The sequence below is a fragment of the Canis lupus genome, chromosome 6 (genome assembly GCF_048164855.1).
Source record: "Canis lupus baileyi chromosome 6, mCanLup2.hap1, whole genome shotgun sequence".
NCBI lineage: Eukaryota > Metazoa > Chordata > Mammalia > Carnivora > Canidae > Canis > Canis lupus.
In genome coordinates, this window is record NC_132843.1 from 50811408 (window position 1) to 50826245 (window position 14838).

The window sequence follows — 14838 nt, forward strand, 5'->3', positions numbered from 1 at the left end:
TGGGCAGATCATCTGGTCAGGAGCAGTTCAGCAGATCTCTGCTGGCCCACCCACATCCCTACAGTTGGCTGGACTGTCTACAGTGGTCTCAATCACAGCTGTTGATGGGCAGGCTGTTGGCCTGAGAGACAGCCCTTGAGTATTACTTTTTTTTTATTTTAAAGATTTTATTCATTCATGAGAGACACAGAGAAAGGCAGAGACATAGGCAAAGGGAGAAGCAGGCCCCCCGCAAGGAGCCCGATGCAGGATTCAATCCTGGATCTCAGGATCACGCCCTAAGCTGAAGGCAGACGTTCAACCGCTGAGCCACCCAGATGTCCCTGAGTATTACCTTGTAACTCCACTTTGGGTGCTCCCTGTACAGTGCTGACAGCTGGTGTGTCCCTCCTGGAGAAGTTGGAGTGCCTGCACATCTGCAGGATGACCCTCTAGGGGATGCAGGTTGTGGGGCTCCTGGGTGGGAATAAGATGTTTAGTTGAAACTACAGGCTTCTCGCTACTGAATTTAGGATTCCAAAGTTGAAAGCTTAAGCACAATATTTGACTTCTCAAGGAGAGTTTCCTGGATTGGGAGAAAGGTTGACTTGGGGTTATACTGAACTTGTACAATCAGGGCTATTGTGTTATTGTTGTTTATAACTTTAGAATCCCTGGGTTGGAAGGTACTTTAGGGGTCATGAAGTGCAAACATCCCTCTGGTATTTGAAACTCTTGCTGCTGTTCACACCTCCTCCCCCAGGAGTCTGAGAACTTGCTGTGTCCCCAGGCAGCCCACCTTCCCTGGCTGCTCTGGCTGGGGCCCTGGAACCCCCTTCCTCACTGCTGAGGCCAGGGGGCAGACCTCTTCTATGCTAGTCCATTTAGATTTTTCTTTATATCGCTTCAGGTCATGGCTTTTGGGTTTTCATTTTAAAACAGGAAAACCAGTTACCTGATCTTAGATATCAAAGAAGCAATACTTGTATTGGTTATGATAGGATCAGACTAAAAGAATTACACTCTAAGTAGTACATGGGAGGATATATCTGAAATGTTTTTAAGCGCCTATTTGTACAAAGTGACCCGTTCAAATTGATCATATCTTTTGAGTGACACCCAACATGCTGGTTTCTTACGTGCATCATTCTGAGGCTCACGATTTCAGTGGGTCTCAGGTTGGTAGAAGTGTACATCTTAGTCCTTAAAACTCTGATCCCAGTTACAAGGGTTGAGGAATTCTGTGGCAGGTCAGGTATGAAGATAAGGGTAATTTCCTGAGGAGGAATTTTCTATGTATAGAAATTCCCAGCTACAGAAGTAGACAGTAATGTAACATACCTCCTTGTACCAGCTTTCACAATCACAAGAACATTGTGTTCAATGTTGTGAACACCGTTGTTTTGAAGTCAGTCCTGGACATAGCGTTCATAAGAGGTCTTCTTGAAGACATTCAAAAGAAGGAACTCATTACTCTGGAACCCTAATGTTACCACTTTAATGATTGCTTCTGCACCTGCCCCTGAAGGGACCACCGATTTCCCCAAACCTCTAATTGTCCTTCTCTTCTCCAGGGCCCAGTCATATATGCGCAGTTAGACCACTCTGGTGGACATCACAGTGACAAGATTAACAAGTCAGAGTCTGTGGTGTATGCGGACATCCGGAAAAATTAAGAGAAGACCCAGAACATATCCTAAGCAAGAAACTAATCAAACAGGACGCTTGTGCAGAGAATGTAACCCATAGCCACATGTGGCCTTGGAGACCTGGGCAAGGACAAGCACATGTTTATTCATGGATGGAGAAAAAGATGTGTATAAAGGATATGTATAAATATTCTATTTAATCTGATATGGGGAGCCAATGTTGCATGATGAGAAGATGGTATGATTCTACATATATAAATTGTCTTGCTGTTTTGTACTTTCTTTCAAGGTTGTTTACAGTTGGGAAAAGTCAGAAACATTCTTGTCACTGTCATTTAGATGTGGTTTGCCTTAATGGAGACGGTAGCAGATCTTTAGTATTCCAGTAGACATGGCCCTTTTATCTAAGGGCTTAACCAGTCTTAGCATTTATCGTGGTTGGAGAGTGGAGACACAGATGGAAGTGTGTCCAGGGCGGCCTCTAACCCAGTGTCAGCACCACCTATTTGGCTGTAGGTTTTAGAAAGCCTCCATTAGTTGTGCCGCTTGAACCCAGTTTGAGAAGTTTTTTTTTTTTTTTTTTTTTTCAGTTTGAGAAGTTTTTGTGAGTGGTTTTTTTTCCTCTAAAATACAGGGCGGGTTTTTTGCTTTTATAATGTTGTGAGACCGACGTTAATGTTAAACCATTTGTCTTATCAGTTTGTGGATTCGTCCTAGCAAGACCAGCAAAGGATAAATGCCAAGGTCACGTCTTTCTAGGTACTTTTTAGATCAATACCATATACATAATTGAAGTAGGAATCCCAGCCTTGCTTGAGTACTGTACCATTTGGGGAGTAAAAGGTACCCTTACAGTCTTTGCCTAAGACCTTCCTGCTTGAAATAAGGGTCCCCATACAGCCAAAGGAGAGGAGTTTTATTTCCTTTTAAGTAGGCACAAATGGGATAATTACAAAGCCAGCCTGTAGCGTCTCAGAGCCCTCTCTAGAGAGTCCTCTTTATAGAGGGTTCCGTGGTGATTCTGGCAAGAAGCATTAGTCATGGCTCTGTAATAGCTTCAGGGCGCCTCAAAGGTTAAGGATAGTCTAGGGTTTTTTGTTGTTGTCTTGTTTTTTTTTTTTAATCAGCAGGGAGGGTTATTAGCACTTCTACTTTGTCACTGTTTTGGAGTTTTGGATAGGGTTCTTTTGATTTTATTTCCCTTTTTTGTTTTTACCTTTTTTTTTCCTTCACTTTTTCCCATTGTGTCGAATTGGTAGACAACGAGAGGAGGAAAAGTTTGGATATTCCTTCCAAGAGTTCATTTTCTTCCACTGACTACCCTCCTTACCCCATCTCAAGCTTAGGAGTTTTTATCTTTTACTGGGAGTGAAAAACATGGTGAAGGTCACCAAACATTTATATGGTCATTACCCCCTTTCTGGATGATTTGGTTGTAACAGAATTTTTTTTCCGCTTAAGAGGACGTGAAAGCCCCCGGTAGGGGTAGGGCGAGGGCGAGGACGCTGACCTGCTGGTCGCAGAGCACACCCGGTGGTGCTCGCCTTCCTCCCGGGGGGGGGCTGAGGCGGGACTCCCCGGGCGCCCCCCACCCCGAAGGGCGCGCAGGTGAAGGTGTGCACGCGGGGGCAAAACAGCCAGGGCGCGTGCGCCTCGGAACCGGCCTCCCGTCCGTCCGTCCGTCCAGCTGTCCGTCCGTCCACGCGGACTTTTATTTCCCGAGGAGCCCTTGGTGGTGGCGGCTCCGCTGCCCCCCAGCTCGCGGGGGTCGGGGCGGGGTCCGGGCCCGGCTGCCCGGAGGAGGCAAGCAGGGCCGCCAGGCCGAGCTCAGGCCCCGCGCCCGCGGGGGCGCCCAGGGCTCCCCGAGACCTTGCAGCCAAGCGGCGGCTCTGCCCTGCCCCCCAGGACTCCAGCGCCCGCTCCGAGCAGCGCAGGCGCCTCTGCGGGGAGGGGCGGTGACCGGGTCGCGCTGTCCTTGCTGCGCCTCCGCCTCCGCCTCCGCCTCGCGCGGCCGCCCGAGCCCGAGTGCGTCCCTTTATAGGTGTCACGTTAACTGACAGGCACTTTTTACCGAGAAAAGGGGCGTCCTTTCCCCGGGTCCCCGACCACAGCACGCGGCCCTAATGCCTCCCGATTGGCCTCCCTCGCCCGGGCCTGCAGCCCGGCCCCGCCCAGCGCGCCCTCGGGCGCCCCCTGCCGGCTCGCCCCGCCCCGCCCCCAGCCCGGCACCTGGCGGCAGGACCTCCTGGCTGCGGTCGCGCAGCTGGGGCGGAGCGCCCGGGGTCGGGGCCTTTTCCTGGCCTCCTCTGGGCTTTTTGGTCCCTTCTGTCGCCTCGTCCCAGTGTTCCCCTGCCTGGCCACGGATGACAACAGTGGGGGCTGCTTTCCGGGTGGCGGAACGGCCCTCTCCCTAATCGTTGGCAGAATGAGACCTCTTAAAATTGTGTGTGATAAGGGGCCACCTAGAAGGAATTTCTTAGAGGTGAAAATCCCAAACCACCTGTAGGTTTTCAGTGGAAATGTATCCAGCTAGGGAAAAAACCATCAAGTTCATTATTAGTTTTTTGTTTTTTCTTCTTCAAAATTGTTGTACTTTTGTGAATGTTTTAATACATCTTTTTCAATTACTGAGTTGTGTTGTATGCTCATTTTTAACCAACTAGAAAAAGAGATAAAAGTGTTTTCATTCATCCCACTCGGGTGGCACTGTCCTCCTCATTCTTCAGAAACACCACGCATTGCCGGCTTCAGGCCCTTTGCACCTGCCATCCCCTCTGCCCAGAGCACGCAGTGGGCACCTGTTAAGTCTCTGCTCAGAGGTCCCTCTCTGAGAGAGACCTGCCATATATAAAAGAGCAACCTCACCCCCTCCACTGGCTCTCCCAAGCCCCCTTAATCCCACTCTGTTCTTCTCTGTTTAACTGTTCTATCCCTCTACCCATGTGCTTGTCTGTTTTTCCCTGTTGGAGTTAAGCACCAGACCTTTCTGTCTTGTTCACTGCTCCATCTTTAGCACACAGAATAGTACCTGGTACTTAGCAGGGGCTCAGCAGGTGTTGACTGGTTGGATGGTGGATGTAATTAATTCACCACATATATATTGGGAACTATCCTGTGCCAGGCAAGTGTGCTAAGCATGAGGAAATAAATGAACAAGACAAAGCTCTTCAAGGACCTGCCACAGAGTCGGGGCAACAGGGGAATTAACAGTAATAGCTAATAGCTACTAAATCCTTGCTGTGTAGACACCTAACTCTGGGAAACAAGAGTTAGGTGTCTCCTACAAGGGGTAGTGGAAAGGGAGGTGGGCAGGAGGTTGGGGTGACTGGGTGACGGGCACTGAGGGGGGCACTTGGGATGAGCACTGGGTGTTAGACTAAATGTTGGCAAATCGAACTCCAATTAAAACAATTTAAAATATAAAAAATCAATCGATCAATTAATCAATCCTTGCTGTGTGCCAGGCACTACATTTCTTACTCTATAGCATTATGAGTTTAGGCTAGTTGTACTAATCTTTTATTTTATTTTAATTTTTTTTAGAGATTTTATTTATTTATTCATGATAGTCACAGAGAGAGAGAGAGAGAGAGAGAGAGGGAGAGACACAGGCAGAGGGAGAAGCGGGCTCCATGCAGGGAGCCCGATGTGGGATTCAATCCCAGGTCTCCAGGATCACACCCTGGGCCAAAGGCAGGCACCAAACCGCTGCGCCACCCAGGGATCCCTAGTTGTACTAATCTTAAACTCACTTTTAGAAAGACTGTGTCATGCTTAGAGTATATAACTCACCAAAGGTCACTCAGCTAATAAGGTCCAGAGAGGCAAGGCTGGGTCTGGGGCTACTTGATCCCACTCCTTGTTCTTAAACACCGTGCCCTGTGGCCTATCTCACCAAAAGAAATAAATTGAACTTCTTCCTTATTCAAATAAATGTGCTACATGCCTGTAAAAAGTTTCCTATGTTCTTCAGAGCTACATGGGGGTCAAGTGAGGGAGGTGGTTGTATAGATGGTAGAGACACAGAGGCCCAGGGGTCTTAACCTCGGTTTGGAAGACATTATGATGACAGTCTGTTGAGAGCTGTGTCAGAAATAATGTCTTACTAATAAGCAGTGATGTTTTCTAGTGCTTTATTAATTTTATGAATTATCATGGATGCACAAGCTCCTGGCTTGCATAACTTCATGCCTTCTTGAGTGGGAGAGGAGACATTAAGGCTGGCAGGACCGCCTGTGTATGTGGATCTCACATGAACCGTATCCCTCATGTGTGATGTGGCAAGAAGAGAGACACTTCCCCCAGGACACGAAGGCAGAGTACTGGGAAGTGACAGGTTTTCTGTGGTTCCTCTGGATTGGGAACTGAGTACTGGGGAGTTTCCTCCTGCTGGGGCCCTGGCTTCCAAGCTGCATGGGGAACATGCCAACCAAATACATACTTGTTACCTCTGAGGGCAGCCACAGCCCCAAGTGGGCTGGTTTGGCAGTATTGAAGAGGAAACCTCAGATACTTTCTTACCCCCTTAAAGCTGATCCTTCTGAGTGATTCCAGTGCTAACCAGGTTGGAAATAGGAACCAATGGCTTATTCCTCCTACCTGCCCGTGACTGCTGAGGGAACATTCTCGCAGAGGAGGAAGGTGGCATTTGTAGCGCTGGTGTAGGTGGTGTAAATAACTGACCATCTGTTTTTATGATAGGTTCCCACACACACACATCTTCCTGTGTATTCAAGATATTTTAGAATGAATTTCAAACAGGCACAAAAGAGAATAGTAAAATCCACTTCCACATATCTGTCCTCAGTGATAGCTTCATCCACTCCTTTCTTCTTTTTCCTCTTTTCTGAATCATTTTAAAACAAACCCCAAAACAGGTCAGTTCACCCCTACATTCTTTGATGGGCATCTTTTTAAAAATATGTACATTTTTCTTACATAACCATAATCTCTTGTCACATTTAACAGAAACTTTTTTTTTTAAGATTTAGGCTCAACCAACTGAGCCCCCAGGGGCCCCTAACAGAAATATTTTTAAAAAGTTTGTAAACAATAATTCCTTGATTTTATCTAATGCCTACTTCATACTCAAATTTCCCCTGGTCTCAAAACTGGCATTTTACAAATGGTTTCTTCAAATCAGGATCCAAACATGGCTCTAGTATAACGATGTCATGCCTATTTCAGAAACAAAAAGGACCATAGTACTCAACAGATTGCTTTCTCCCCTCAGCATGGTGTCAGAGAAGCTTCCATGTGAGCACAGAGAGAAAGAACTAGGCCAAGACACCTGGGTGGCTCGGTAGGTTGGGTGTCTGGCCTTGGCTCATGTCATGATCTTAGAGTCCTGGAATTGAGTACCGCCTTGGACTCCCTGCTCAGTGGGAAGCCTGCTTCTCCCTCTCCTGTGCTCTCTCTCTCCCTCTTCACTCTCTCAAATAAGTACAATCTTAAAAAAAAAAAAAAAAGAGAGAGAGAGAACTGGGCTGCGAGCCATTAACACCCAGTGGGCCTCCTCTTGGACAGATGCACCATATTTTAAACCATTTCTGACTTCCTGGGTTTTTGTTTCTAGTTGTCTTGTGTTTGTCCCTCCCAAGTGGTACTGTAATTGTCACTTGTGCTTATGAACTGGTAAGGAAAAAAGGCAAATATACATTATCTGCAACTACGGGGAGGCAGCGCAGGATGGGACGAGTCCTCTGGCCCCTTGGAAACGGGATCTGAGGGGGACAGTGGCAGCTGCTAAACTCGCCTCCCCCATCACGTCCTTCCGAGAGCCTTAGGGCTGGCAGCCTGGCCGCAGAGCATGGGGGAGTGGGGTACAGAAGGCAGGCGGGAGCCCTAGCACCTGCAGGGGCCCGGCTGTGTTTACAGGGAAGGAAACCCAAACCTTTCAAGCCGCGGGGTCCCAGAGGAGCCGCTGCTTCCAGCTTCCGTTTCCTTCTGCAAACAGGATGTTGAAACTATTGTCCCTTCTTGGCTCAGGCTTGGGTTTGATTGTCCCGCAGCCGCCCCTTCCCTGACCGGCCTGGGGGCTCCCAAGCACCGGGAAGGGCTGGAGGGCTGGGCTCTTTTTTTCTTTCTTACCTCGACCGTTGGAAGAGGAAGTCTGGCAGGTTTACTCTTCCCGTTTTGCTTTCGAGCCCTGAGCCCTGCCCTCCGGCGCGGTGGCTGACACACGTGGAGTCCCCCCTGCCCCCGTGCCCAGATCTGCGGAGGGAGTGGGCGACAGGGCAAAGCCAAGGCGGCTGGCCGAAGCCCTGAGGCTTGCCTTGCCCTGCTGCGGACTCCGAGGACGCTGAGCTTTGAATCTAGACCCATTCTTGGTTCTTTCTCCGGCTTTGAATAGGGTTATTTTTTTAATTACAGAGTTTCTTTCAACGAGATAAAAAAGAAACATAAATGTTTAACTTATTTTGTAGGGACTCTCTTAAAATGTACAACAGACCCAGAGGAATGTGGAACATTGCGCAAAAAAAAAAAAAAAAAAAAAAAAAATCAAAAAAACCCAACCAAAACACCCTGCCCTTGCTCTTGCCGGCCGGCCCCAGCAGAAGCCGCGGCACCCGCAGGGCGTGTTGATAACGTGTCCAGACGCTCCCATTTGGGTAGAGCCCGGCCTTTTCTACGTGGAAGCCATTCTTTTTTTTTTTTTTTTAATAAATTTATTTTTCATTGGTGTTCAATTTACCAACATACAGAATAACACCCAGTGCTCATCCCGTCAAGTGCCCCCCTCAGTGCCCGCCACCCAGGCACCCCCACCCCCGCCCACCTCCCCTCCACCACCCCTAGTTCGTGGAAGCCATTCCCGAAGGCAGTTGCTCTGCCAGAGGGAAGAGTATTTTGGCAAAGCTTGCTCCTGGATTTTGGTCCCAGAGGATGTCTGCGGGCCACCCCGCACTGAGTCCCCGGGCAGGAGCGCGCAGAGGGCGCAATGAATCGCTCTAACGCGGGACACCCCAGGACACGCAGGCCCTCGGAGACGGAGGCTGGGCTAACGGCTTCATGTTGGCTACGTGAGGTTGAGCAAGAGACCAGGAAGCCCTCCCGGGGTTGGGGGGCGGGGGGGGGGGGGGACAGGAAGAGAGCTCATACCTGGCTGGAAAGAACTGGCCGCCTTCCCCGTCCTCTCCAAAACATACCATGGGAGAAAGTGCAAGATTTGGGTTCCTGTTGTACATTTTGTCTATTTCAATTCATTTCAAGCTTTTCAATCTTAGGATTCTTCCAGGGTTACCTGCCTGCCTCCTCCTCCTCCAGGTCAGCAGGCGCGCATTGAAGTCACTGCAAATGCAGTCCCTGCGCATTGAAGTCACTGCAAATGCAGTCCCTGCGCTTCTGACAGGGAGGGATGGAAGTAGAAAGCAGTCCCGCCAGCGAATGACCTGGGCCTTAGACTAACACCAGATCTGCTGTCTGCCACTAGCTTGGCATCCTGGACTTAAAATAGAGAAATACATTCTTTAAAAAAAAAAAAAAAAGATTTTATTTATTTGAGAGAGAAAAAGCACACTTTAGAGAGCAGGAGAGGGAGAAGCAGGCTCCCCACTGAGCAGAGAGCTTGATGCAGAACTTGATCCCAGAAAGTGAGACTGGATCCCAGGAAGTTGATCTCAGGAAGTGGGACTTCATCCCAGGACCCTGGGATCATGACCTGAGCCAAAGGCAGAGGCTTAACCAACTGAGCTACCCAGGCACCTGGGAGAAATACATATTGATAAGAGGTTTAGCCTATCCAGCATGATACATTTTCTCTTAATATGTTAATACCTCCCCTCTGATCCACGCTGGTATTATTCTTTGCTATAGAAATGTCCCGATTCAACTTTCAGTGGTTCTGCTTTGGCATGTTAAGGTTAATGAAGTTATTGCACTGTCCCATATGGTAGTCAGTGGCCACATACAGCCATTTACATTTAAATTTGAAATTAAGTAGAATTTAAAATTCAGATCCTCAGTCACACTAACCACATTTTTTTTTAAGATTTTATTTTATTTATTCATGAGAGACACACACAGAGAGAGAGGCAGAGACACAGGCAGAGGGAGAAGCAGGGTCCATGCAGGGAGCCTGACGCAGGACTGGATCTCGGGTCTCCAGGATCACAGACTGGGCTGAAAGCGGCGCTAAACTGCTGAGCCACCCAGGGGTCCCACTGACCACATTTCAAGTGCTCAATAGCCACATGTGATTCTGGAAAGTATTGGACAGTGCAGAGATAGAACATTTTCTTCCTCACAGAAAGTTCTGTTGGCCAGCGCTGGTGAAGACCATGCAGGAACTGGCAGCCGTTCAGTCCGTTGTGCCACACACATGATCACAGGAGACCGGTGAAGGCCATTCCAGTTTGAGGGAAGAGCCCAAAGGTGCAGGAGGGGAGAGAGAGGCTGAAGTGATTGCAGCATGGGATCTGGCAGGGAGCCAGGCCTTGAAGACTTGCAGTCCCAGTTTCTTAGCTGGGATGTTGTCCTGCAGGCAAATCGGGTTTTACGCAGAGGAGTGGCACACAGGGACTTGCAGGTTAGCAAGCTCACCCCACCAGTTGGTGGGGGTGGCCATCTGAAATCACGAGAGCTGTTAATACGTCGCTATTTCAGAGCTCAGTCATGGAAAAGCAGCCGGATTTTCAGCAGCAGAGGGAAGGACACTGGTCAGGAGGGTCTGAGGAGGGCTGGGGAGACTAGGGAAGGCCTTGGGCAGAATATCGTGACTGGCAGGGGCTGGAGACCGAAGACTCCAGATGAGCAGTGATCCGCACCACGAAGAGGTGGGAAGCTGGGTTGCAAGCAGGTGATCCTGAGGGCGCTGGGGTTGGGGCAGATGGGAGCCGGAGTGATCTAATAGTCCATTTAGCAAGTTCTGGGAAGGCTTCTCCCTAGATATTACTTTGAGCATCCTCCTTGGAAAGCCAATCTCTGATCTCTGTTCTGCATCTTCTGGTATTTCTCCAATCAAAGACTTTACTTCTGTCTCCACTGCCCCCGCTCTACTGCAGACCACCTCCATTCCAGGCTTGCAACAGTCACTGCCTCCCAATCTTCGGGTGGGCAGCTCCCTTCCAGCCCTGCTCTACAAAGGGGTGGTCTTTCTAAAACAGAAATGTGGTGGTCTCCGCACTTCCTCAGGAAAGTCAGCACCTCCTGTGGTGCTGGCAGGTTAAGGTCCCAACCTGGAAGCCGCCTGGTCCACCCAGATCCCACCGGCCTCCCACATGCCTGGCTCAGCAGAGCTCCGTTCAGACCAAGTGGGAGGACCCGGCTCTCCACGGCACTGGATACCACGTCCCCTGGCTAAATCCGATTTCTTCTTCCAGGAAGCTTCCTGGAAACTTGTAAAACCACATCAGGGTGCATGCCTCTCCGTTTTGCCCTCCCGTAAACCCTGTGTGTTCCCCTCCATAATTTTGAATTTTAATTGCCCATTTGTTCCCTCTGCAGAATTCTGAGTGCCTTACCTGGATTAACCATATCAAAGGTAGATTCTATTATCATCCCTATTTTTTTTTTTAAGATTTTATTTATTTGACAGAGAGAGGGAGCACAAGCAAAGGGAGCAGCAGACAGAGGGAGTGGGAGAAGCAGACTGGCCACGGAGCAGGGAGCCCCATGGACCCTGGGATCATGACCTGAGCCAAAGGCAGGTGCTTAACTTCCTAGAGCCACCCAGGCGCCCACATCATCCCTATTTTAAAGCAAGGGAACTGCCACAGGTAGAGGTTAGCTTGCCCAAGGACACAAAGCTAGCAACCGGCAGTAGATGCAATCTAGTGAGCACCCTGCAGACAGTCCTTGGAGCCCCAGCCCCAGCGCAGAGCCTGGCCACCGCAATTGATGTTAAGTAACTTTCGTTCATCTGCAGGGGGTCCACCTAGGTTGCTCGTCCTCGAGGTGGGTGCCTGTGAGAGTGAACTTGAGATGATCAAATGAAAATGCATCAGTCCGCAAGCACCTCCGAGCGCGTCCTGTCTGCCCCGGCGGCGCCGGCGCGGGCTCGGCTCTGCAGGTGGAGGAGGAGGAGAGGCCCTGCGCTCCAGGACTTCCCGGACCTCAGGGCGGAGGGTCAAAGGCTCATGTTTGTTTGTTTTTGCTTTTGTTTTTTTTAAAGGGCTGTATCATGTCTTCTCATTCCCGTCTGCTCCTGAAGTGCTTTCTCCTCAAAGGAGGTCTAAGCCGAGTCCACGTTCTCCAGCGACGTGGCTGCAGGAGAGGAGGGCGGCCGTCGAGCAAGCAGAAGCGGCTCCCGGGGACCCAAGGCGCCGGCGCGGGCCTGGACCAGAACGTCGGCTTCGGGCGGCGGCCCCGGCCGGAGGCGGTGCTGCCCCCTGCTGGCCCGAGAGGGGAGCGCCCCTGCCCGTGCCGCCGGCCGGAGGCGGAGCCGCAGCCCGACCCGACCAGGGACGCTGGCAGGACCTGTGGGTCCCCTAGACCCGTGGCCTACATCTCTGGCAAGCTCCAAACAGCTCTTTTCTGTTGGCCAAGCAGTGCTCCAGCCTGTGGTCCCTCCTGCACGGCCAGGCTGTCCTACACCCCCTCCCACCTTCAACTCCTCTAGGAAGGGACAATGTAACCAAAATGCTGCTCTACACTCTGTTCTGATCAGGGCACGTCAGGCTCAGCGAGCTTTGCTGGGGTACCTGCTTCCTCTAATGGATTTATGAGCTTGCCTAGGTCAAGGGTTGGTCTTTTATGTCTTTTAAATCATAACTCCACTCCTTCATCAGTCCCTGGTACGTGGTGATTAGTCAAGGCATGTTAGCCGGATGAGTAAATAAGTGAATGAATAAGATGAATGATACACTAAATAATGAAGGCAGTTAGAAAGCAAGTAATTTTTATGTAGCACCATGAGAGAAGTATGCAACTTCCAGAATAACAACTTTGAAGGGGATGATACTTACAGGAAAGTTACTCTTTGATGTATTTATTTTTAAAATCAATCATCAGCCTAATACTACTAATTTTTTTTACTTGTATGATGTGTCGTCATTTCCAATTTCACCTCCATCGTCTTCTGCGACCCTCACACCCATGCACTGAACCAGGGAGGCTAGGTAATGAGCCACAGGAAAAAAGCATGTGTGGGCAGAGCTTGCCTTGAGACTTAATGCTGTAATTTCCTGGGTTGCTGTTCTTCCCACCTTGTCAGGCCACCAGGCCTCTGTGGAACCCAGTTGTGTTACCAGGATGAGAAATACACACCCTTGCTTTTTGCAGGACAATGAAATGCTGGCTTACTAAAGAAACCCCTGGATGGTGTCACTGCCTGTGGAAGTCAGTATGAGAGATCAAGGTATGCCTTAAAGCAGGACATGTGGGTCCATCAGGAGAACCTCCTTCTGGGCTCAGAAGAGGACTGGAATCAACAAATGGAAATCCTGGTGCACCTGCACAAGAGGGTCCCCTGGTCCATGGAAGGAGCCAGCACAGGGAACTATGGCAGTGCAGAGGTGGCCTGTGTCTACAGGGATTACATCTATGCCCTCAGAGGCACAAAATGCCACCCAGAACTGTTCTGTCTGCCAACAAAGGGAGACAGTGACTACACGTGGCTCTGGGGCAGTCTGGAACACGTGGCTCCAATATCTGGGAAATGAAGTTGAATGCTATTGCTTCCTTAAATAAAACAGATTTAACTCTAAGCATGTACATGTACATGCATCAGAATTACTAGTATTTCAACTTAAAAAAATCTATTTCCACAGGGCAGCCCCGGTGGCTCAGCGGTTTGGTGCCGCCTGCAGCCTGGGGTGTGATCCTGGAGACCTGGGATCGAGTCCCACGCCGGGCTCCCTGCGTGGAGCCTGCTTCTCCCTCTGCCTGTGTCTCTGCCTCTCTCTGTCTATGAATAAATAAATAAAATCTTTAAAAAAAATCTATTTCCACAGATACTTGATGCATGTGAAAGCTACAATCAGGCACCACAAAAATGTGTCTTTTCAGGGGATCCCTAGGTGGCTCAGCGGTTTAGCACCTGCCTTTGGCCCCGGACACGATTCTGGAGTCCCGGGATTGAATTCTGCATCAGGGTCCCTGCATGGACTCTGCTTATGTCTCTGCCTCTCTGTCTCTCTCTCTCATGAATAAATAAAATCTTTTTAAAAAATGTGTCTTTTCAAATCTTGCCCTTACAGACCAAGAGAAGAATTTGCCATTTGCAATATGGTGCTACAAAAAGTGGAACAACTAGACATGTAAAAATAACATTTTCAGTTTAATATATTAACTAGAAATGTATCTGTCACAACACATACCATTTTGATATTGATATTTTTCCACAGGACACACATTTTGCATGGGTCAAAATGAACAGGTCAAGTTGAAAATGAGAGCCAAAGGCAGTTTGTATAAAACTGGGAGAGAGTAAGCATGACCCTGCCGATCCTGTCTGACCCTCTAGGAAGAGGGAAGAAACCAGTGTATTTGGTTCTGTGTCTGGAACAGAAGAGAATGTGCAGGGACCTGGGGGGTGCCGGCTATGAGGAAAGGTTAATAATGGATAATCGCAAGAGAAGGAGTCTTCCTGAAATCTTTGTCCTCTTTCATGAAATGTTAGAAAGGATCGTCCAGGATATTAATTCTCATCAGGAATTTGTTTCTCTGAATATCCTGCATCTTTACCTTGTCAGATACAATTTTTTCCCATGATGGGAGACTCGAGATTGTTTTAAGCCATTGGTTTTCTGTTAACTCAGAGCTTGAGTACCACCAATCCTGCGAGTAGGGAGAAGGCAAAGGATTAATTAGTGCTCTTCAACTTGTGTGACCAAGGTTGATCTCATACAGGACTGGTTCCAGTGTCCAGCTTTCAAAACTGAGTGAACCCATTGACAAAATGTTGAATTTTGCTGCCCAAACTCAGATGCTGACACGATTCTTTAAATAAACACATATAAGCACACATCCATTCACTTGTTCAACAAATACTGAGTGCAAGGTGGGGTGCTGGATGCTACGTGTGATTTTTGCCTTCTAAGAGTTCACGTTCTCAAGGGGGAGGAAAGACATGCATAGCAACATAACACAATGTAGAGAGTGCTGAGGGCCACAACGATGGGGCAGGGATCTTCCTGAAGCAGATATGAATGTGAGGGAGATTCTATGGGAACTTGAAGGGGAAGAGACGGCACACACACCCGAACTATGGATCTCTAACCCCTTTCAGGAAGAGTCCAGAAAGGCCTGTGATGGTCTTCCATGCTTGGGG

General features: G+C 49.1%; 2 protein-coding genes and 1 long non-coding RNA gene across 5 annotated transcripts in view; 2 read left to right on the forward strand and 1 right to left on the reverse strand.

Moving 5' to 3' along the window:
• MPZL1 (myelin protein zero like 1) overlaps nt 1-4255 on the forward strand; it is a 71645-nt gene extending 67390 nt beyond the window's left edge. The window contains exon 7 of the mRNA XM_072831535.1: nt 1554-4255. Within this exon, the coding sequence (XP_072687636.1) occupies nt 1554-1655 (102 nt within the window). The 3' untranslated portion in view covers nt 1656-4255. The remainder of the gene's footprint in view (nt 1-1553) is intronic.
• A 4172-nt stretch (nt 4256-8427) lies between these two features.
• Nucleotides 8428-12597, forward strand: LOC140635606 (uncharacterized). Its single transcript, XR_012032944.1, has 2 exons — nt 8428-11271; nt 11494-12597. It is a non-coding gene; the product is annotated as an uncharacterized lncRNA (long non-coding RNA).
• Nucleotides 12598-13826: 1229 nt separating this feature from the next.
• Nucleotides 13827-14838, reverse strand: part of ADCY10 (adenylate cyclase 10) — an 84383-nt gene continuing 83371 nt past the window's right edge. For all 3 annotated transcript variants that reach the window (XM_072830465.1, XM_072830466.1, XM_072830464.1), the window contains one exon: nt 13827-14345. In XM_072830465.1, the coding sequence (XP_072686566.1) occupies nt 14184-14345 (162 nt within the window). In that variant the 3' untranslated portion in view covers nt 13827-14183. The remainder of the gene's footprint in view (nt 14346-14838) is intronic.